At 40.3% G+C, this 24,187-nt stretch overlaps 2 protein-coding genes across 4 annotated transcripts in view; one reads left to right on the plus strand and one right to left on the minus strand.

The window, feature by feature from the left end:
* Positions 1–3,424: 3,424 nt before the first annotated feature.
* Positions 3,425–5,874, minus strand: adma (adrenomedullin a). The gene is made up of 4 exons (XM_085269798.1): positions 5,731–5,874; positions 5,037–5,139; positions 4,802–4,927; positions 3,425–4,677 (listed from the first exon to the last, which is right to left on the minus strand). The coding sequence occupies exons 2-4, from the start codon at positions 5,129–5,131 to the stop codon at positions 4,404–4,406; spliced, it is 495 nt and encodes a 164-aa protein (XP_085125924.1). The 5' UTR covers positions 5,132–5,139; positions 5,731–5,874; the 3' UTR covers positions 3,425–4,403.
* A 3,269-nt stretch (positions 5,875–9,143) lies between these two features.
* Positions 9,144–24,187, plus strand: part of sbf2 (SET binding factor 2) — a 113,345-nt gene continuing 98,301 nt past the window's right edge. For 2 of the 3 annotated variants that reach the window (XM_085269799.1, XM_085269801.1), the window contains exon 1: positions 9,144–9,318. In XM_085269799.1, the coding sequence (XP_085125925.1) occupies positions 9,148–9,318 (171 nt within the window). In that variant the 5' untranslated portion in view covers positions 9,144–9,147. The remainder of the gene's footprint in view (positions 9,319–24,187) is intronic. The other variant, XM_085269800.1, reaches the window with a different exon arrangement.

Genomic DNA, 24,187 nt, shown 5'->3' on the forward strand with positions numbered 1-24,187 from the left:
ACCCACCAGCCAGCAGCACACATCGCTCCATCCTTAACTCTTTCATGGCCAAATCTTAGTGCGAGGATATGAGCTAAAACCGAATCCTGAAGTCTGCCATTAATGGACCTTCCACAACTTTATGAGGCAGGTTAATATTAGTAGTAATTACATTCACAGCAGCTCAGTATATGAATTGTTAGGTTTTCCCCCAAATGTCTTGCTCCTTTTTTTTAGAGGCAGAGATGTCCTCTTGTGGTTGATTTGTTGCACTGCAGGATATTTTGCCGAGAAGTGGCATGGCACACACATCACATCAGCAGTTCTCAAACTTTTCATAGCATGTCTAACTTCAAGAAGCTAGGGAAAAGGTGTTTACAATCCCAAACTCACTCTTTTCTCCAATCACTGATGAAAAGTGTGTACTACACCACAATTGAGAACCACTGCATTAGATAAACACGTGGACCTACAAAGAAAGTAATGGTTTTCACTAAAAGGGGGTATTTTTTTTAAAGCCTGTAATTGTGCATTGACTTAATTTGCTATAATTTCATTTTCTTAATAAATTTACATAGCATCCATCCAAAGATCATCCAAAGAGAGAGTCTTCTGGTTGTTATCATGTATGAATTTTGGCCTCAGGTTCTTGTGTTTACCTGACAGTAGTGGCAAACATTGTCCTTTTCTGCTGCTATATCCCGTCTGCTCCACGGTTTGATATGTTATCTGTTCAGAGCTGCCCTTTTGCTTACCTTCTTTGTATTGAGTGGTTGTTTGAGTTATTGCTCCCATTCTATCAACTTAACCTCCTAAAACCCAAACTCTTTCATGGCATGCATTTTTCATTTCTCTTTGCTATTGTGACTTTATAGTGTTTGACAAAACCATCCTAGGAGGTTAAACTCTCGCCGTGCATCTCTGGTACCAACAAGGTATTTTCACCCAGAGAACTGTCGCTCACTGGATATTTTCCCTTTTTCAGAACGATCTCTGTAAATGGTTGTGTGGGAAGATCCCAGAAGATCACCAACAATCATGTTAGGTTTAAAGTCACTTTAATCACATTTCTTCCTCATTCTGATGTTCAGTTTGAACTTCAGCAAGTTTTCGTGACCATGTCTACAAAAATGCATTGAGTTGCTGCTATTTGACAGGCTGTTTAGATATTTGCATTAAGAAGCAGTTGAACTGGTGTATTTAATAAAGTGGACAGTGGCTGTAAGTGAATACTGCACAACTCCTCACATCGCCTCACAAGAGGACTCAGATTTACTGGTGTAACCACAAACGGGTCCAGTCCCAGATTTAGACTGATAGTGGTGGAGATTATGAGGATAATCCTCTCAGCTCAGGTTGTCAAGGTACTTTTAGAGTTGGCTTCAGAGGCCTAGCTCTTAGTCTTGGGCCTGTATCATTTTGATTGACATTATTGTTATCAGATAGAGTGTTCGCCTGTCCCCTCTCCTCTCAGCAGTGCCTCAAACAATGAAAGTATGTGGATCTCATTGTTACCATAATTCTTTTCTGCATTTTCCAGATGAAAGTCATTTGGATTTGGGTATTAAATTTCAAATAGTGAGTGGATCTTAGCTGACAACAAGCAGGACCTAAAATAATTCTCATGATAGCTCTTTGAGTTTAATAGCAACACCTGGAGTTTAGTCTGCAGTAAGCTGTGAAATGTCTGTAAGGTTTTTTACCAGCTGGTCTAGACTCATCAGTTTGCTGATGCATCACCATGCCACAGTCAGACTGGTGACGCCAGTGACAAAACGTCTCTGGCGTCACCAGCTGATTGGCTTACTGAAGGAGTGACACCGTTACATGGTTAGAATTCTATTCTTAGAGTGATTTTGCAGTGATGAGGAACACTTTACAGTTTTACTTCCTGCAGGTTTTTCCTTTTGTCTTGGAATTTAATTCCCAGACGAAGTGTAAGTAAATTAATATTTAAGAAATCCATCGTTTGATTTACCACTAGATGGCACATTTGCTTTGCTTCAGTTTTATTGCACTATGTGTGGCTCTTTTGCTATTCTGTAATTTGTGGTTCACGTTTTGTCTTTAGTTACTGTTCTATATTAATTATTAAATGTATCAGTTGTCTATACTTCAAAAATAGAAAACAAATCTAAATCGTTCAAATGAAAACTTTTTACAACAAAAACTATATTAAATGGCCTGTATTTATATAGCGCTTTACTAGTCCCTAAGGACCCCAAAGCGCTTTACATATCCAGTCATCCACCCATTCACACACTTGTGATGGCAGCTACATTGTAGCCACAGCCACCCTGGGGCGCACTGACAGAGGCGAGGCTGCCGGACACTGGCGCCACCGGGCCCTCTGACCACCACCAGTAGGCAACGGGTGAATTGTCTTGCCCAAGGACACAACGACCAAGACTGTCCAAGCCGGGGCTCGAACCGGCAACCTTCAGATTACAAGGCGAACTCCCAACTCTTGAGCCACGATCGCCCATTCAGTTGTTTTTTTGTTTTTTGTTTTTTTTTTTTAAACTGTGAATGCTCACAATCGGGATAGGCAGAACTTAAATTTGTAATCTAATAATATAAAAAAGGAAGGTTCTCACCCAACACTGTTAATTAATAATTTCATTCAGCTGACTAACCTAAGTGAATAAATAATACCAATTTAAATTGTGCCATAATATTGCAGTTATGGCCGTCAAATATCTCTAGATGGCAATAGAGGACACATAACACCGCTGTGATCCTCACTTTGTTTCTACCTGCACTTTGAACAGCTGTAATATGAATTTCCACTAAATTAAAAGCAGGAATCTTATCATTCAAATTACAAAGAAAGAGTAGTAATAATCTTTGAGCTGATATGAAAGACCCATCTTTTATTCCCTCTGTGATTTAAATGAGTGTTAAAAAGTGCACATTTCATTGTTGTGAATACTTCTGAATATATTAAATGGTTTAGGAGGGGTGAAAATGGGACATCTGAATGATTTAAATCTGGTTCGGTCTTTGTTGTGCTGGAACAGGAACGTTTTGATCGGTGCCGTGTTTGAGTAGCTTTTGGGATGATATGGAAAGAATGTTAAACCGGAACCCCCCGCATCAGCCGACTTGTGTCCCAAACATCTTCCATTGAACACAGATGTAGCCAAAGCCTCAGCCTCCTCCAGTGGCTTCAGGGCTGCTCTGTGGTGTCGAGAGAGCCAGCAAATGTGAGCTGAACCTAGCAGGAATGTGCCTGGCAACCTGTCTGCCCTTTTTTTTTTTTTGAGTGGGATCATAAATAGGGGGATGCAGCAAGAGAAGGGAGGGGGGCTCTAATGAGAACCTTTAAACACTTAACAGAGTCCAGGTGCTCTTTGTTTTGCTGTAACAGTCTGCCCTCAGACAATAGAGTGCCACTTTGAATTCACACGAGCCAGGAGCACAAAGAAAGGAGAGCCAAACAAGGTTTAGATTTTGTATGCAAAATGTTTATTGAATGACATTATTGCTGCGACACAAATAAAATAGAACACATTTACAAATATATAATATACCTCTAAAACAGATATCCTATTACCACAGTTTGCAAGAGTAATGACAAATAGCTACAATGCCCATATATATTTCTTCCTGTACAAAAATAGCTCTATCTGTATAAGTACTTTACTGTAACTCCTATGTAATATTTAAATAAAGTAATTCATATTTACACATACCTGCAATAAAAACAAATATGGATTGCACTTGTGTTTTTTTACAAACAATAACATTTCAAGTATATTTCAGTCCATTAAGAACTGGCACGTATATCACATAATCTAAGGCATTTTTCCCTTATACAGTGTCCAAAACTTGATATAAACTGATAGCTTTAGAGCTGTGGAGCCTATCTTCGTGTTTGGCATTGTGATGAAGATGTCTTTTCCTGATGATTCATTTGACTTTAAGTCCAAATGGAAAAGTGCAGACAAGTACTGACAGTTTCATGGAACACAATGGCACAAATCCTTAAAGGATAGCACTTATCAAAGTCTTGGCCTTGAGGAATAAATGTGTTAAGTCCCAGAATATTAGAAGAGTCCTCCCCCTTGATCGAGAGGATGAGTCCACTTTGCCAGGTATTAGCACTCTTCCTCTTCCTCTGCCATGCAGAGAGCAGCACCTGTAGTTTGCTCCATGCTGTGCCATCCAGTGTCTATAAGCAGCTGCAGTTTTTCTTTTTTCTTTGAAAGTTGTACATTGCTGAGCTCATTGCAAGGCTCGGGCTTTGGACAAACTCAGCTGCAGCCAGTTTTGCTCTGATTCACTGACTCAGTCCTCCAGCCTGGAACAAATGTGCTGGAGCATACTTGGCTGTAGTCTGAGGCACTTCAAGAATTTTAAAGCAGAGCGCACAGGACACTACTCCTTTACTTTTGTTCCCAACTCCCTTTGCAAAGTGGTGCTCATGTCCGTCTGAGGAGGGCCTCAAGCTTGTGAACTTGTGAGTCAACCGTGCTCCACACGGGCCTCAGCCTGCCCTTCTCTAGCCTTAGTGAGACTCTGTATGATGGAAGGGAGCGACGCCTCCGGCCATATCCGTGTGCGCTAATTTTGTGGGCAGGTGCATTCCCGCCCCTTGACTTGCCCATCTGGTGCAGACGATCTGCCAGGTCGTGCACTGTGCAGGTACCCAGGGAACAGCCTGAAGACCTCTTGGTCCGGACGTGGATGTCAGTGCTGGAGGACAAAGGGAGAGGGCATGAGTCTATACTGTTCAATCCTGAACTGTTAATAGCTGACTTTGGATTTCTTGAATTTATATTTACTTTATAATAAGACTGTCAGAATTGCACGATCTTACCTGGAATGTGGCAACAATGCATCCCTGATGTCTTCTGGTCTGACAAGGTGCTCAGCCTCTGCTCTCTTCTCTACTGATATGGTGTCAACATCTCGCCTCAGTCTGCTTCCTAGCCATATGCTTAGCCTGTAAGAGGAAGGGAAAAAAATGCCATTAGTCCAAGGTAGATAATTGAAATGCTGAGTGTCACACCCTGCCTCGGGTTCAAATGAAAATCATGCCTCAGTTAACTCACCTCTTTTTCAATTCAGGATTCACTTCAAGTTCCACACAGTGTGCTACTGTTGCCAGCAAACAGCAGCAGGTGAAGGACTGGAAGATCAATTTCATTTTGGCTCCTGTTTGGAGAAGGAAAAAAAAAATCAATAGTTAGTTACTCGTACATTTTTATTAATATTTAACTATACAAATTTCCTGCTGTCCTTCTGTCCATGCTAGACTCCTTCATACTGTAATAAGTGTGCTTGCTTACACAAGAGTCCAAAAGCCAAGTTATTTGCACATATCATTCATTTATTTAGAAAGTTAAGCTAAGGTCAGATCTTGCTGGGCTAAGTAAACCTACAACCATGCTTTGGGCCCCTGGCCAGTACTGTGAAGGACACAGTCTCCCATTAAGCAGGCAAAAATAGTTCACAAACAAATGTAATTCAACTCAGTCACCTGATTAAATAGAACAAAACAGCAAAATTATGTGCAATAATATGATAAACAGCACATGGTATGCTGCCCCTGTTGGATGCTTTGCACCTTAAAGGCAACTCCTTAACAGACGCACACATTAAGAGCTGAACTGCTTATATAACCAGACAGATAACCTGTTCTTGTCTCTACACTTGTGCCCTGACCTCAAAAAAGCAAGGATAAAGCCATCAGCTAGTGGCATAACAAATCTAAGCAATGTCTATTTTAAAGGCAAGTGCACATACCTTAGTCTCTGTTCTTTAGTTGGATGAGAAAGCTCTTCTTCTTCTTCTAGAATCAGCTGGGAAAGAGTACTCCACAGGTTTCTTGAGATTGCTTCTAGTTCTGTAAGGCAGCTGTGTCACTCTGCTAATAGCTCCTACACACCAGACGGACAGCCCTTTATACAAAAATTGTAGGAGGGGCTAATGAGTGACACACTCATTCTCTCATCCTTTCCCCCCCACCCCATCCAGTACACTACTGCTGCGCTGTTGTTCATGTACTACAGCAGTTAAAACTTCAGGAATGCATTTGAAAAAGCATTAAACATGAAGCATTAAAGGAAATTTAAGAGTTGCTGTCATTGTGTTCTTCTTTCATGCTTTCAGTGAGTCACAGCACTAGATTTTTTCTTTTCTTTTTTTTCTTTTCTTTTTCTTTTTGCACCTCAGCATGACTCTTAAAAATAAAATAATGTTTGTTTGTTTGTTTGTTTGTTTGTTTGTTTGTTTGTTTGTTTGTTTGTTTGTTTGTTTGAATTTAAGTGTGTGTATAACCAAATGGGTAGTCATTATTTATGTAAGTCAAACAGTGCACTCACTGTGCCAGTAAACGTACAACATGTTCGCGTCAGATAGCTGCTTTCTCCAGTGGGTGTTAATCACAGAAAGAAAAGAGCTTTTCCTTTGTGGCTGTAATATTTGAACTTTAGTTGTAATATTTGGACTTTAAGGTCACACGGCTATAGTTTTTGTTAATGCTCTTTTCAGTCCATCTGGCTAATTGTTTGAAGTAAAATTTAAGGAATGCTTCATCAGACTCCTTTTCAGGGCACTCCCTGATGTGCTGAACTTCCACATTAGCTTGAGAATGTACTGGATGATGAATTTGAGACGTTGAAAGAGACACTGAACATAATAAGGGATTAAATAATACATGTATTCCCAACTATAAACAGAGTATGCTCTATGTTTTTGTTTGTAAGAGGCAAATATTTGACTATGGGCTTACCACAAATTTATTTAGATAAATGTGAAATGGAATTTTACAATTAACTAGAAATAAAGTTACAAAAGAACTGTCACGTGTGAACAATATTAACTCAGTGTGCCAGTGTGTGTGAGTAATCTCACCTCACTTTTCACCTTAGGAATGCAAGTTCACACAGGTGATACCAACATGTCTCATTAGTTTGAACTTTATTATATTTATATCTTTTTCATTATAACTCAAAATTTGCATGTTGCTTTTACACGAAAACACAGGAAAATGTTTTAGATTTCCACAGCGCAGAAAATCAAAACTGTCTGTGGGATTCGTGAGACAGATGCTTATTACGAGCCCCTTAGGGAGGACGAAAATAAATAAATAAATCACATAAAATTGCATAAAAAATAACCAGCTGGGGAGGCTAAGACTTTGTTTATCTCATCTCACTGAGCCACGGCTAGTGAAGATCTAGTGTGTGTCTGTATTTGAGATGAGCACAAACAGGTAATATGCACCCAAGAATGACCCTGTGTGTGAAATGCTGTAAATACCAACTTTTCTCTTTTTTTTCAGAATAGAAATTCCAGTACAGAAATTTCCACAAGGCACTGGATATGGTGTAAATTAACATTGCAGAGAAGGTCCAAGTATTTCTTTCAGTTTTGATACTTGTTTCACTTTCAATTATGGGGAAGAAAAGCTCAAACTGAATTAAAGACGATGTAACGCTTGAAATTCCCCTGTAGCGCACCAGCATCCTGTAATTCGTATATCATTATAATTAAAAACTTTCTTGAGTTTATTTATAACTCAGACAACCTCATTCTTTGGTGTCATATTTCAAACTAAAAAAAAATACATAAATGCCAAACACATGTGTTGTAAACCAGCGAATGTTTTGCAAGCACTTTGTAATGATAATTGCCTCCAGCAGACAAATAATTCCCCTACCAGAGTTTACAACAAGAGATGGTGCAATCATGACAACAAAACTCCTCTAGTGCTTTTTGGCTCCTTATATAGCAATCTTTTGAAAGTCCTTTGTGATGTTGTCCTGGTAAGATGACCCGACAGTTTTTGTACAACCTTACAGTTTAATGCGTGAGTAGGTCTGTGTGTCAGAAAAGCCGAGCAACAGTTGTCATGTTTGGGAGGAGAGGGGAAAAAAGAGGCTGTCAGTCCCCAAAGCACAAATTGCAAAGGTAAGTCATAATTATTACCTTGAAATATCCATTGTGCTGTGGGGTCTGTTTACATAATGATCATTCTTGTGTTGCGATAAACACTTTATAAAAAAGGAGTTTTAATATGTTCTGCCACAGGTTCAACTCTTTGACTACCTGTGTCCTTTTTCTAGCAGATGAACAGCACGAGGGGGAAAAAAAGAAGAAGAGAGAGGAAATTGCTTGCTGTCTTCCTGCTATTGTTGACAGCAAAGGTGGTGGTGGTGGATGCCTGTCTCTCTCACTCACATATTACTCATCGACACGTGCTACTCGGCTTGTCCTTTTCTCTTTTTTTTCATTGATACTAAATATGTTGCACAAACACGATATTTGACCCCTTTTTTTACACAAAAACAACTAAAAAAATTAATGTTACATTAAATTTGTACGTCTATGGAATAGTCCCTGCATGGGGATTTTTAATTTTTGCAGTTGGCGTTGGAGTTCGTAGCATAAAAAGTAAAAATAAATCAGAAAATCCAGTTTTAGCTTCAGACAGAGCTGACTAGTGGCCAATGTGCACTTAAGGTTAAGGGTTTGTACACACTCCACTGGTTAAGAGATGTTACATCACAATCACCATGCTAAAAAAAGAGCATAGCATGGATAATAAAACAGCATGTGGTGATATAGTAACATGGAAACTTCTGCTGACTAAAAATCTGATGCAAATATTTTACATTACTAAGTGAAAGTGAGTGTGTGTGTTTCTTTTTTAATTGTTTGCATTTTAGAGCAGTTCTACTGTATATATCTTGTCTCTTCTGTTTTCCATTTATTTTATTCCTGATGTCTTTACTATTTTTTTCCTGCACGGTTGGCTGGAGCACCCACGTTGTACACGTGCAATGACACTAAAGGGCTATTCTATTCTATTCTATTCTATTCTATTCTATTCTATTCTATTTACAGAGTCTCTAGCAAATCCAAGAGTGGCCTAGATAAAATTCCCTATTAGAATTGCTTGGTTTCTTTTCTGTTATACTGCATATTACTTACAACTGTGCCATGAGCTGACTAATGCTGTGATATGAGGCCGTTCAAATAAAAATAATTTTCCTAAACTTCACACAGTTATAGCAAAATATAGTATTCTTTTGGTTTTGGTGGCTGTAGGTTTGGTTGCCCTCGATTTATAAAAAGAAACAGTGCTTGAGGGCCAAAACGAGCCTCTGCTGGAGCACAGAGCTGTATTTGTAAACTCGAGAGGGCCCACGCCCATGGATGTATCCCGCTCCTGCACGCAAGCGCAGTGACACTCCTTCTGTCAAACATGGCTGTGCTTTGGAAGAAGGAAAAATGCTGAATTGTGTTGGTAAATCTCGGGAAAAGCGGCAGACATGGCTAGATTGGCTGACTATTTTACTGTCGTGGGATACGATCAGGAGAAAGCCGGTAAGTTTGGCTCTCAGATTGAGCTGGCGGAGCTGAGGTTTATGTCCAGGCCGTCAGTCAGTGTGTGTGTGATGATGTTGATGCTAGATAGCATTGCGCTAGCTTAGCCACACGGCTACAAGGCGAGACTGGGAGATACTTTTTCTTCCTTTTTGGTTTTTACCCCCTCCTCCTCAACCAGCCACACGCTCAATCCAGCGGGCGTGTGTTTACACAGAAAGCACACGCCTGATGTTAAGTCACCAGTGGATGTTTACACACGAGGAGTTGGGATATTTGACTTGGATCAGCTGAAACTTCTCGTGGATTCAGAAAAAAAAATCTGTCACATCCTGCCCTGTTGATCGTGAACCTGTTATCAGGTCTAAGGGGCCATTCAGCCACATAAAACCAAAATCTAGCTCCTCCTTTATCATATTTGTGTGCTTACTCAAGCCAGGTCAGGATTGCTATTGGTAGCCGGTTTTGCTTCTATGTTGTGTATTCTTTTTTTGGGGGGGGGGGGGGCGCTTGCTGTTGCACCTCAGCTGTCCTGCATGCTCTGTTTCCGGTCTGTATTTACCCGCTGTAGCCACATTTGTCAGCGAGTTGTTGTGTTGTATTTATTTATTTATTTGCTGGAAGAATGCTGAAGTGGTTCATGATGGGCGTAACATTATACAGCTGCAACAAAAGGGCAGTGCCTGCTCTGGGCCAGTGTCCTTTTCCCTCCTCTTTCCTCTCCACTGTTGTGGGACAGGAAGCTCCTCATGCTTCCACTTACAAGCTGTACCTCAGGTCCAGCCTCGCATTCTTTTCATCCAAGACAGGAAACAGCTTTGCACACATTTCCAAGCATTCATAGATAAAGCCATGAAAACATCTTGGCATTGCACGCATTGTTCGTGCTGTGCACAGGGCATGAATGGTACTACAGTTTATCACTTCTCATGATGCACTGTTATCCTGTGAAAGTGATGCATAATGAGCTGCCTGGAGAAAGTTTAAAAAACTGATCTAATCTGCATTGAGGATATAAAAGAAAGTTTCCCGGCCACTTTTTCAATGGCATCCGTTCAGTGCCATGTGCTTTCAGAAGGGGGCTGGAGCAGCTGAATCCCCTCAGTCACCATCGCTTGCTATGCATAATAGGTAAACAGTGCTTTTCATCAGCTCTGTGCACCCCGGCGCCAACTGACAAATGAATATTTTGTGCTCCGGGGACAAAATGTTCCTGGCGTCACCCGAAGAGTCTGAATGGATTCACATTCAGATGGTCTCGCCACAAGAAGACGCAGGGGCCACGAGTTAAGTCTTTTCTTTGCCTGCCTCCTGATGATGAAGAAGTTAGCTGCAGGGAGAGAGAGGGAGCTGTAAAAATCCACTAGCATGAGTTGTGGCTGATTATGTCTTATCTCTGTGGAAGCCTCTCTGGGGGACAAAAATATTCCTGAAGTCCTGACTGAATTGTATTCCTATCGGGTGATGGTTTGGACACCAGTCCTGCAGGAACGCCCGTGTCTGTAAGCAGCAGAACTTGAAAATCGCACTGCCTTCTATATTTGTTAGGAAAATAAACAGATGAATTCTCCACAGCGATGACTTGAGTGAGAAGAGTGTTTTCATTGAAGGCATGCTATTCACGGTAATGTGCAGCAGCTTGTCTAGACGGCAGATTTTTCCTGGCCACCTCGCTCATTAATTCAAACCAGGGATCCCTACATGGGTCCTCATTAACCCTCCTGTTCTGTGCTGGCATTTGCTCCACTGCCCTGACCCACTTCTCATTGTTAGATTACTACGAATGGATCTGCTAGAAATAACACAGAGCCCACAATCTGTTGAGTTTTAGGCTGGCTCACAGTTTGTAGTAAAATTAGACTCCAGCTTTTAAAATAATGAATTGCTGTTGGTTATTATTGTAATAGTATGACATTAATGCTTTTAAAGTCAGGTAAGTATTTAAATTGGTGGCAGTGGAGCTTTTCTAATGCAAGCTCATGCATGCAAGTACGTAAGGCTGAAGTTGCAATACCATACACTGTATTTTTTGTTTACCATAATTCCACATGTATGCTGTTGTTTGTTACTTAGGTCTGCTTTTTGTTTTTCTTTGGAATCGCATGACCCAGTTTCAGTAACTTGCTTAAATTGCTGTTTTATTTCTTTTCTGTGTCCCCTGAGTGTCAACATAAATCCAGCTAGACTATTTGTGATATTTTCATTACCAGGCAGATGACCCAATTCATGAAATATAGTTCAGATCACACTTATTGTGCAATTGGTCCACCAGACTGAAGTGATTTAAAACAAGCAATAAAACACTGAAGTTTGGCCCCTTCTAAATCCAGAGTTTGTTGTTGTTGGTTGAACCTATAGCTGGCACACACTTTTGTCATGTACGTACCTCTGAAATATAAAAAATTATGTGCAGTCGTCAGTCTGATAGCAAGGAATATAACCGGCAGATTCCTCTTTTAGAAATTGGACCTGAGTCTGTGTCCCTGGGGGCTAGTGTCATGAGCCATAAACCCTGGAATTATTTTCACGAATGAGTTGGAATGTGAAAGCGCCTCGTTTGAAGGATGCAGCCTGTATCGAACCCGCAGTGTATCCTGGCTTTTTCCTTTTGCATTAAGGCGCTGTTTCCCTTTACTGGCAAAGGTTTATATACGGTTTGGCATGCGGTTCCCCATAAATTGCAATTTGCCAAGTGAAAAAGAGGCATCTGCCCAGCTGCTTTTCTGAAACAATTTATTGGTGGTGTATCATAACTTTTTATTGAATCAAACTGCTTTTGGAATGTGTTTCACAGACACAGAGCCCAAACTCTACGGTCTGGATTTTCGAGTTTGGACATTGGGCAACGGCTTATGTAACAAGCACAGTCCTGGAAAAAAACAAAACAAAGAAAGAAGACCTTCCATAAGAGCAAAATACTTCTATCTACTGCTATCTTTTAAAGATAGGATAATGCTATTGGTACCCTGATAGATGCAAGTCTGCAGCTTTAGATGTGTGATTATCAGGCATACTAGTAATATGAGTCCACGCAGCCATCTGTTTTTGGACTCTTCCTTGTCTGAGTTGTGGGGACAGCAGTCCAAGCAGAGCAGAGCTTTTCCAGCTAATATGTGGAGATACAGAGGCATTCCCAAGCTAGCCGAATTGGGCCTCCTCCCGCTAAGGTATCCAAGAAGCATCCTAGATGCTCAGACCTCCTAAACTGGCTCTTTTTGAGGAGTAGTGGCTCTCCAAAACATCCAAAAAACATCTTCACCTGATCACTGATAATACCCAGACACCCTTCACAGGAAGCTTATTTCTGCTTTTTGTATCCATACTGTTCAGGTCACTTGCAGCTCATTTCCATCAATGAGTTTAGAAATGTACATAAACAATTCTCATTCTCTAATTCTCATCCCTGCTGCTTGGCACTCGGCTGCAAACCTCCTCTCCTCAAGCTGGAGGTCACTGCTCAGTGAAGCCACAAGTACCACGTCATCTGCAAAATGCAAAATTTTAATTCTGAGGCCACACACTGGAAACCTTCTGCTACTGCCTGGAAAGCTCTGTGCCAGAGTCCATCCACTTGTTAGTTCAGCCTAAGAGTGACAACTCTGAGCATAGTTAGGGAGTAGTTTATAAGTTGGAAAAGCTTTGGGTTCCGCAGTATTTCCCCTCTTGGATTTTCTCTTTTAATGATGACCACAACATTACTGCACACAGAAGCTGTTTCTCTGATTACGGTGGGATCGCGGTCAGCAGAAACACATTAAGGCTGGTTTCAAGATACAGACTAGATAAGAGCATTCCTGGCAAAACAGAAGCAAAGGTTTTCTCTTTTAATTTCAAGTGGTTTTACAAGAATTATAATAATAATAGATTGCATTTATATAGTGCTTTTCGGGGCCCTCAAAGCACTGTACAATTCCACAATTCATTCACTCTCACATTCACACACTGGTGGAGGGAAGCGAGGCTGCCATATCTTGTAACCTTCCGATTACAAGACGAACTGCCAACTATTTGAGCCACGTTGGGTTTTGTATTGTAATGTCATCAGTGGGTGTGTTGCAAAAGTTTCTTATGTTCTGTTCTATTAGGTTTACCTACATGTCTGATTAGGCAATCAGTGATGGCATGGATTCAGCCGGTTGCTGGGTTGATGAGATTCCCGTAATATCCCAAATGGGAATGATGCTCAGCTAGTTGTAAGAGTAAAATGTGGTTAGATGTAGACGTCAAATGTGTATCTCAGAGATCTCTATCAAGGATAAATGGCTGTTCCCAGCTTTAATAATAGTGCAATATAGAAGCTGTAACCTGGCAAATGGGAGAGTATTGGGGTTTGGTTTATTTCTAACAAACATAACTTCCAGTTATGCAAGAAATGCGAAGCTGCCAACTAGGGCTGCCACAAACGATTATTTTGATAGTCGACTAGTCACCGATTATTTTTGCGATTAGTCGACTAATCAGATCATCATCCATTGGACGTAAAACTACAGCTTATTGCACCAGCAGCATCTGCTCTTATATAACTATCATTAGCTTACAGCTTTAAGTGTTTAAGGTCTGTGCTAACTAAAAATAAAGACAAGATGATAGTTTATTAAATTTTAATGAAATTTGCAGATTGTTTCGGTGAAGTTTAATAAACTCCTTGCTATCTAAAATATAACAGGACACTGGAGTATATTCTGGAGCATCTCACACTTCTGATAATCAGTTGTCTGCTTGACGTTTATTCAGCTGTGTAAAAACTATAACTTTAATCTCAGACAAACTGATTTACTCAGGAACAAATAAAATACTAAAAAAAAAAAAAAAAAGCCAAACAATAACATTTTAAGTTATCTAAGTGACTCATATATATTTAACCTGAGGAGTGAAAGACGGCGGTGGGTTTGAAAACGATTTGCGGGGAGTCCGGTGTTCTCACGGCGCTAGTGAGCCTAGCCCCCGGCTCGCTATCGAGCTAGTGGGTAACAGATGTCTCCGAAAACGTCGGAGCGCTTTTGAAAATATGTGGTGTCTTGATAAACTGAGCAGATATTTGAGGTTTACACAGCTACATTCTCGCCTGAAAATATGTTAAACGTTTATTTTGTGACCCAGAAAGAATAATAAGAGTAACATTAAAACTAACTAGCTGCCGCCATTGTTGGAAACTGCGCTGGGCCGCGCTATGAATTCTGGGACACAGCTGCTTCTTCTTCTTCTTCTTCTTCTTCTTCGGGGTTTAACGGTAGCTGACATCCTTGTACATGCAATGCTGCCATCTTCTGTTTCAGTCCGTTAATACACTCTTAAATCCTGCCACTTATTCCTGCGTCTTTTGTGATCTTACAAAGCTTCAAACGACGCGTCGACTATTAAATCAGTCGTCGACGATTTTGATAGTCGACGTAATCGTGACTAGTTGACAAATTGTGGCAGCCCTACTGCCAACTAGAAAATTTGATCTAAATTGTAACTATAAACTTAAGTATATTTGGAAAAACACAGTAAGTTGTCTTCATATCAGTATCATGGAAATTTTGGAAAAATAGTTAGATGGAAGTTTTTTTTAATAGGTCAACCAGCAATAATTCCATGCCAGTTTTTTTTCTGTCCAAAACTTCCATGAATTGACTTTTTGTTGCAACCTTTAACAAGTGTGTTTGTGCTGCCTTTTGAACCCACTTTCAAGGGAAGCACATTGGCCTTTCTTTAAAAAGGATGTCACTTTTACTGTTAAGAGTTTCAATCTTTTGTCCCCTTTTTTGCTCAGTTATTCGATCAGGTTGGAAATGCTTTATAAACAGCATATATTGCTGCTTCTCAGGTTTATCTTAATGGCTGTCTTCCTAAACTTTCGCTTAACTTTGCCATTAGACCATTTCTTGTTTTGCTTGTGTTGATCGGCACCACGTAGGGTTGTAGTTTCATCTACAGAATCACATCCTTTTTCAAGTTCGAGCACTATTTGACATGCAGTCATACATCTGTAGCTTTGTGGTTCCTTCTTGTCTTCTGTTTATGCCTGCGTAATTAAGGAGCTTGTTAGAGACTGCATGAAATATAGAACTTTTCCTGGAGCTTTTTCTATTTGGAACAAAAACTTTCTTACCAGGAATTTGATAATAAAACAAATTAGGTTTGGAAAAAATGACGCAGGCAGTTTGTTCAGTGGGGCTGATTGACATGGGCTGTTCATTTTATCATTAAGTGCATATTATCACAAAAAAACAATGCTTTTACATTTATATTACTGTGCTATGTCTTGAGCTATCCTTTGTTTCTTTTTGCATAATCATACATGGAAATGGGTTGAGGTCACAGGCAGGGATAGCTCAGTAGGTAGAGTGGTGGCCCCATGATCGGAAGGTCGGTGGTTCGACTCCACTGAACGGCTACCCTGAGGTACCCCTGAGCAAGGTACCGTCCCTACACCCTGCTACCCGGGCGCTGCATTGGTGGCTGCCCACTGCTTCACTGGGTGAATGGGTTAAATGCAGAGGAACTATTTCCCTACGGGGACTAACACGCACACATTACATTACATTACATATTACATTACATTACATAGGTCTGGGCTCTGGGGAGACTGATGCTATTCCACTGTCCGTTATTCATGTATGCTTTTAATGCAGTGGCGCTGTTGTTTGGGATTATTTTCATGCTACAAAATAAGCCCCTGCCAATCAGATGCTTCCAGATGGAATAGTATGCTGGTTCGAGATCTTCATGGCATTTTTCTGTATTCATAATTCAATCAATTTTGACAGGACCCCCTCCCCCCCCAGATCAATGGCTGAAATTCAGATGACAGAGCCTCCACTGTGTTTTACAGAAGGCTGTAGAGGCTCACTGTTGTACCTCTCTCCTGACCTTCTCTGTGCAACTTGATGATCTTATAGCGTGAGAATTTCAAATGTGTCTGCTCTAATCTGATTTTCAGCCCAGTTCTTGTGTAATTACATACCCCAGCCTTTTTCCCCTTTTCCCTTTGTTATGAATGGCTTCCACTGTGATGATTTGTGTGTGAGGAACATTAGATGGGTCAACTAAAGGGCCAGATCTGGAGTATAAAGGTGGTGATACTAAATATGAACTGTTATGATTACTGCGCCTTTTTCTTATTTTCTTTGCAGAATATAAAGAAATGAAGGATGCCTTAAAGCTTTTGCACAGTACTGAGAATTCATTTATGACAGTGAATGTGCACAGGAAGGACTGAACTGAGCTATGGGTGCATAACAGTTTGGGACGAAGACACACTAGGCCTTTATTACAAACTTTGTTGCAATATTGACATAGCTTTATCTGGAAGGCATTTATTCCTGTGTAGGTGATGTTAGATTAGTAAGCTCCACTGATGTTCAGGGATGCTAATTTCATGATGTATGTGGATTATAAAGTGCTGCCATGTGTCGTTTTTCTTTGTAAGTTATGTGGTCTGTTTTGTTGTTAGTGGTAACAAACACATTGAAAATGGTGGCTGGCTCTGTGTTTCTGGAAAACTCTTTTTTTTTTTCCTTTGTTTTTGTTTTTGTTTGTTTTGTTGTTGTTGTTTGTTTTATAAAAATTTGCTGAAAGTTTGAGGTTTGTGAATAATAAATTTCAAAATGGGCTTGCAGTGACTTTCTCCATTTTTCTTCTAGTTTAGTGACAAGATAATAATGGTTACCAAGGACAGGAGAATATAAATCGTCTCAACATTAATCCGCACTTCACAGTTCTTTATTTTTGTCATCTATCTTAATGAGGGGAACACAAAACAGCCAGTCGTTGAGAAGATTTATAACGATTCAAGTGTTTATTTTTATTTTTATTTTTTTTAGAAAAGTTAATTACAGGTTACACCTTTAATATCCATCTTTTTTAATATCTGCTGTTCCAGTGTATAATTAGTTACTTGATAAAAATAAATATTTGTTTCAACTTTAACATTTGTGACACTGCTCCTGTAATCCTGAAATCCTTTTAGGTCCCTATGTAAGCAGAAAAATTAGGCTCTCCTGCACCCTGATTACCAGTCCTTGCATTTTTCATCACCAAGAGAGACTGTCTGTTAACAAAGTTTTGAGTTTATGGCTCTTGCACTGAGTAAGATGGCAGATGTGGAATTGACTCACTTCTGCTTTTACTCTTGGATTCGCTGCCTCCATTGATTGTTTTCTTTTGGGCTCCACATTTGGCAGCGCCTCGTTTGGAATTAAACTTTGTGGTGGAAAGAACCCTGACCACAATGGGGGAGTTCCTTCCTCTCCGTTGAAGTTTAAAACTGATATGTAGGGAAACTCCACTGGCTCCTGTTGCCCCAGTCACAGTGTGTTGAAAGGTGTTAAACAATTAGAGCATTGTGATTTTTGTGGTTATGCAAATTACAGTAAAGTTCATGGCAGGAACCATTTTCACTGTGACATTTTAAGGATAAATATATTGAGACAGATGAAATGGGTTGGTAGGATACAGCTCGATCCACACAAAATACTGTAAAACATTGGAATGGGTACAGTATTGATCCCAAATAAACTCAGTGTGTATGTATTGCCATTGTTATAAACAAACTAGTCTCAAGAATTATATCAACACATGTAACCGAAGGCTGTAAAAGAAATTGCACCTAATTGTTTGATGAAAGCTAGAAAAGGGAGTAATTCTTTGGATGGAACTGCCTCCACATGCACCGCCCGAATCATGAGTAAGACATTAATATAAGAGAGCAGCACAGCTTTTAGTTTTCATGAGCTGAGTGAAAGTGGAACTGGTGAGAATTTGACTGATTAGTATATTTAAATGTTTATGTAGTTTGTAGAAACCCACTGGGGACCACTTGTCTGTGGAATATCGAAACTGGTTTAAATTATTCTTTGAGATGGAAAACAAAGCTTTCAAGCTGTGAGCAGAGAGGAGGCGGACAAAACTGTAATCCACATTTGAGGAAGTTGCTGTCATGTGAAAAGCTTTCAAAGGGTCTATGCAGGTCCTGTAAGAAACTCAAGTGCTCCACGTGATTCACCATCTTGAATCACCTTTAGAAGATTTTCTGTATTACTTTATCAAGCTCTCTCTCACTGAAGTGGCCTATGCCTAACTCTCTTAAGGTGCTAACACAGCATTTCAGCAAGGTTGAGGTCTGGTTTTTTGACTGGATCATTGAAACACCTTGATCCTTTTATTTTCAGCCATTCTTTGATGCTGTGTTTGGGATCATTGTCCTGCTACATGACCTAGTTTGGGCCATGCTTTAACTGTCACACAGATGCTCTCACGTGAATCTAGAGTACTTTGGTATACAGAGGTGTTTGTGGTTGGAAACGAGCCCAAATCATCATGCCTCCATCACTGTGCTTGACAGTTGGTACGAACTGTGTGTGCTGACATGTTTGGTTTAAACCAGACATGGTGCCGTGCATTATGGCCGGGCATATCTACTTTGGTCTCGTCAGTCCAGGACATTGTTCCAAAAGTCTTGCGGTTTGTTCAGGTGCAACTTTGCAAACGTAAGCTGTGTTGTTCTTTTTTAGAGAGAAGGTCTCTCTAATCTCCGTAATTATTCGGTCTGTTTCTAATTGTACTGTCATGAACTGTCATTTAACATGCTAACTGACGTCTGTGGAGGCTGTAGCTCTCGGGTTAGCACTGCACGGTCTGACCTTGGGATGAATTTACTGGGACTCCTGGGAAGATTGTGGTATTGTGTTAACACACAACTGAATACTCCACACCTGCAAACTGCCAAAACTTCTGCTTTTATAGTCACACTTGCTAATGACCAGTCAATTAAGTGCATTTGATTAGCAGCACTTGGCCGCTAGGTTAGTTTTTCACAGGAATTCACAGATTCTTGTGAAAACTTTCTTTTGCACTGACTGTAATTGTCTAAAGCTCCTCTCCTGGCTTTTGACCTGGGCATGACCTAAAGGGAATTTATCTTTTTGCATGTTTGTACTAAGCTTCCTGAGTTAGCTGTTGATCTCAGCTAATTATGACATCAACAGTTGTCTAATCTGTGGTACCCTTTCACCATGCAAATAAAACCAAAGCTCACTTCTTTGCCTATCTTGAACACAGGACATCCAGAACAAGTTAGTTTCCTGATCGTGGTCAACTTTGAGGTCAATCTGGGCCTCCGTGTACTACGATGATGATGTTACAGGAAAGATTTGGCCTTTTACAGAATTTGCATGCAAATGTTTTCATACAGGAGACCTCTATAGTAGCTGAGGATTTTAAAACAAGTTTATCTTCAGGTTAACTGTGACTGAGCATCGTCGACTGTGTTGCTATTCAGACAATGGGAGCTGCTCCCCACACTGTGACTGTTTGAATAAAGAAGATTGCTACCATAGCCATATTTCCTCACATCTGGAGACTATATTGTCAACCTAAACTCTTATGGATGGAGCAGATCCAGCAGAATGTTTGTGCTTAAACGATGATTATATATTCACTGTAATAGCTTAAAGTAAATCACGTTTTTAGGTTTATGCATGGAATTTCTCCTTATATTCGGGTAGTGATAGTAAAGTGACAGAAAGTGAATTAGCCATACCTGTGAACCCGTTCCAGAATGGTCCACCTGTGTAAGTGCCTGGGCCAAAATGAGGTTAGACGGTGACGTGCATGTTACGTAAACTGGCAGAGTCCACTGGTGGCCTTTTCCATACATGGTAAAATGAGCATCTGGCTGTATTTTATCAACAGTAACAGCAGGAAGATAAATCAGAAAGATAAATTGAGTTGTTTTTTTTCTTTTTAAGAGGAGAAACATCTGCTCTAATCAAGAAAGACTAACAACTTTTTTTTTTCACTTGTTGTTGGGACTGTGCTAAATCACGCAACTGAGTAATAAATTATTAGGTTCATTCGATCTAAGTCACATATTTCTGTGTGTGTGTGTGTGTGTGTGTGGAGAAAGACTGCATGAAACTCTGCAGAATGGCTATAGAATTTAATAATCCCTATAAAAATAATTTAGTGAACTGTGAGAAATGTATTCAAGTTAATAATAGAACAGTTAAAGCATTTTTTCATTCGTCCTGTCACAGTTTTCTGTTCAGTAAAATCGCCCATAGATTTAATCAATACCCAATGTAGAGTCAGATCCAATATCAAATCCAAAATATTGTATTTCTTGAGCTGCCCACAAAGCGATGGGGATTGCCACGGTGTTACAGCACTTCTGTGCCACCTCTTACATCTCCTCTGAGATAGCGACTTGAATCTTTTGCCCTTTGTGATTTGCATTGCAACTATTTACATTTATAGTCAGTTTTAAGCAACGTTTTAAACAATGATCATATTTTACATCAAATATTATCGTGCATGAGCTTCAGGCTGCTTACATAACACTCCGGGTCATTGACAGGGGCGCTTCAAACTAGGCAGTCGAAAAGTGATCATTTCGCCATCTGAGTGTGATGACTGTTTTCTAAATATTTCCACAGATTTCTCGAGTTTCTGCATTTACAAACAAAATACCTGTTGCAATTGTGTCAGTGACCACTGACCGCACTGATTCTAGCAAATCTAGAGTTTAGTTTAAAGGCGAGATTATACTTTCCGTGTCTGCTAGTATCCACTTTGGTCCTCGGGGAAAAAAAATTGCCTGGTTCAGATGTGCTAGCCTGTTGTGTGACTGCGTGGACTCGTCCGGGGAGAATATATATTCCAATGCACCAACTGAGCATGCGCCCCCAGGCGGTGGACTTGAAGGAGACTTCAAAGAAGTGTAAAAGGAATGACTACTCAGCCATTGAGTCTCCAGCCATTTGTGTCCAAAGTGGACTATAATCAAGGCGTAAGGATTGCTTAAGTGGCCGATTAGATTTGACCAAATGATGATCCTTTTTTTACGCTTGTCAAACAAATCACTGGGCTTTTTCAAATTAGCTACAAACTACAAAGAAAGGAGTCAGTTTAAAGCTAAACATAAAGGATTTTAGGAAGACAACAAACAGGAACAGCCACGTTTTTTTCCCCCTTTCTCCTGGACACTTGGAATATTTTTGTTTTTTTATAAGCTGTTACCGTGTGCCACAAACCCTTGATAAGAGTTTGCTGGCGTCGAAGTGTCAGTTTACGAGATCTATGCTTTTAATGTTTTTTCTGGAATGTACATATCTCCTTATTAAACACTTAGTAAAGGCTGTTTCACCAATATTTAATGTTCCTAGTAAGTTAGTCCCCAAAGACATTTAAAAATTATTATTTGTATGTATCGTAGAGCTGGGCGATATATCGAGTTTTAAAAAAATATCGATATATTTTTATACGAGATATAAGATGTGACCATATCCTTTATATCGATATAGTCTATGTTACGTTATAATTATACTTGCGGAGCCGCAAGTTTGCCTCTCTTTCGTCCACTTTCGTCTTTACGCAACGTTACTCGGCCTCGCCTCTCCTTCACTGAACACAACTCCCCCTCCTCCCCCATCGCTTCACCTGCAGGAAGCGACAAGATGGACACGGCAAATCTCCGTTAACGAGTTACTGCGCATCGCCCTGTGCGTGGGGCTGGACGGCGTCAACGTGTTAGCTAGCTAACCACGCTAACGAGCTAACCACGCTAACGCCATGCAGCCCAGAGGTGCTGCACGGACTAAAACCCTTTCATTTTCTCAAAAGTTGACAGCGCGCCTTATGTATGAATTCTGGTTGTGCTTGATGGCCGCGAACCGATTTTATGTGGTACACGGCGCTCAGCAATCTGTCAAAAAATGTTTTAGTACGACTTTGGTAAGCTACGGAGCTGCACCGCTTGATGGATTGTCGGAGCATTACGGCTGAGCCTCGCGGAGTGATACGTACTGTGCTTCAACGTAATATTACCCTACTGTGTATAAGGACCATAAATGTCATCTGTTAAGAGACGTGGTTGCGAAGCGGATTACAAACTCCAGGCTGTCAAGTCAAGCAGTACAAGTTGGGAACAGAGCAGCTGTGAAATCTGTCTTTGTTATTGTGCTCAGCGTCTTTTAGTTTACATTTTGACTGCACATTTGTGAGCTTTTTGTTATGCACAAAAACAACATTGTTTTCTTTTATTTATGGAGCATTATTATTTAATAAATGCTCATAATTTATTTTTGAGTAAATTTTATGTACATCTGCTCTATGTTAATAAAAGTGCCTGTGTGACATCTGGGACACAGCTTTGACTAAGAACTCTCTTTTTGTTCTTACTTTATGGCTTTAAAAAAATATATCGAGATATATATCTTATATCGCCATCCAGCTAAAAAATATCGAGATATGAATTTTGGGTCATATCGCCCAGCCCTAATGTATCGTTTATTTCACGTTTTGTTTTTTCTGTTTGTTTTTTTTCCAGCCCTCTTGTTGGGCCATACCACACGGAGGTTGTGCTTTATTGAGCTGGAAAGGCTTGGGCATATTTAGTACATGCCAAAAACTGTAAAATAAATAAATAAACATGCGTTGATTTTGGACTGTATCCTCCCCTCGTGTCGTGCCAGCGGATGTTCAAATTAGCATGTTCGCATTCAGGCCTGGGTTCTATTATCCTCTCCAATGGGGTTCTTTATAGTTATCAGGGGGGCCATATTTGAAAGCACGGCTTGTTTTAATACGAGAGTGCAGCCTCGTGGAATGCGAGGAATTCTGTCATTTATTTTCATCTGCGGTTGAAAATTAGAACCTGGAGGACTCGAAGCATGTGATTTCAATTAGAGGAGCTGTAAAAACCTGAAGATGTAACAGTCAGGCAGACTGGTGTTCTACCAGCACAAGCCATGATATATCTGCACATGCTTTTCCGTGTAAACAACATCAGGCTTCTCTTTGTTTTTAGCCTGTAAATGGAAAACATCAATGCTTTCTAAGTTAATGACGCAAATTATTTTTGTCACTTAACTCTCTGACTTGGTATCAGTGGTACACAGCTTTCCTTGCTACGCATGCACAGTGTTTTTAAAGAACTTTGCAGGTGGGTCCTAGGGTTTTTGCCAATGAACTTCAGGGCCAATGATGACCAGAGTGATAGCCTGTACAACTTGCCAGTCAAGGCAATAGTTTGTATTTCACACCTTTGCAGTCTTTTTGAATGAATGCATGTGGGAATTTGATACATTCAGCATTTCAAAATGAGAAAAAGCAGACCGAGGGAGTTTCTGTCTGTTTGATTGATTTTTAAAAAATGAATGCTTAATGTAAATGAGTTCATGCAGGGGCTAGCTATTTCCTGCACTGCTCTGTCGTATTCTGGTATTAATCTGAGCGCGTGTGAGGGGAGAGCGTGTTGCAGAGCACATGAGACGCAGACTAAGTTGTTGATCGCTGTATGTGAATGAGGCTCTTCAGCTCGCAGAGCACGTTTTACTTTCTCTTAATGCATTAAGTAGGAAATAAACATGTCTGTGGCTGTCTCTCTCTCGCTCTCATGCAACAGCAGCTGGTAGATAGATAGCAGGACGTTACCTGAGTGTGAGGTTAAATCCATTCCCTAAGTGGTTCCAGTCAACTCAAACAGCACCATTGACTTAGGCAGTCTCACTGTCTTCTGCCTCCTTTTGTACATAGCTTGTGTGATGTTAGATTAAGGCTTACCCCCCACAGCCCCCACCCCATACTGTCTGTGTTGCAGGTCTCCTTCAACTTGTTGTGGCTGAAGATAATTTTTGACTCTCCCTGCATGTTTCTGAATTAATCTAAACATCTCAAGTGCCTAAAACCTTTGCGCAATACTCTGCATACAATTCCGAATCCAGGCCATCAGTCCCATTAAGGCCAAAGTGCTTCAGCATGATAAATTAGTTGCTGTCCTTTAGAGCAGGGCGATATGGCCAAAAATATTTATCACGATATATATTTGAAAATTTGCGATAACGATATAACCGACGATATAATTGATGCGAGACAAAATACAACT

This window comes from Mchenga conophoros, linkage group LG1 (assembly GCF_057382185.1).
Source record: "Mchenga conophoros isolate Kocher_MC1m ecotype Shallow Benthic linkage group LG1, M_conophoros_male_GT1.1, whole genome shotgun sequence".
Taxonomy (NCBI): Eukaryota; Metazoa; Chordata; class Actinopteri; order Cichliformes; family Cichlidae; genus Mchenga; species Mchenga conophoros.

Excerpts from the sequence above, each read along its gene's own strand:
- adma (XM_085269798.1), bottom strand. The coding sequence starts at position 5,131 with ATGAAATTGATCTTCCAGTCCTTCACCTGCTGCTGTTTGCTGGCAACA. Across the intron at positions 4,928-5,036 it reads AATCCTGAATTGAAAAAGAG|GCTAAGCATATGGCTAGGAA; the intron begins GTGAGTTAACTG and ends TTCCTCTTACAG. Across the intron at positions 4,678-4,801 it reads GCATTGTTGCCACATTCCAG|CACTGACATCCACGTCCGGA; the intron begins GTAAGATCGTGC and ends TTTGTCCTCCAG.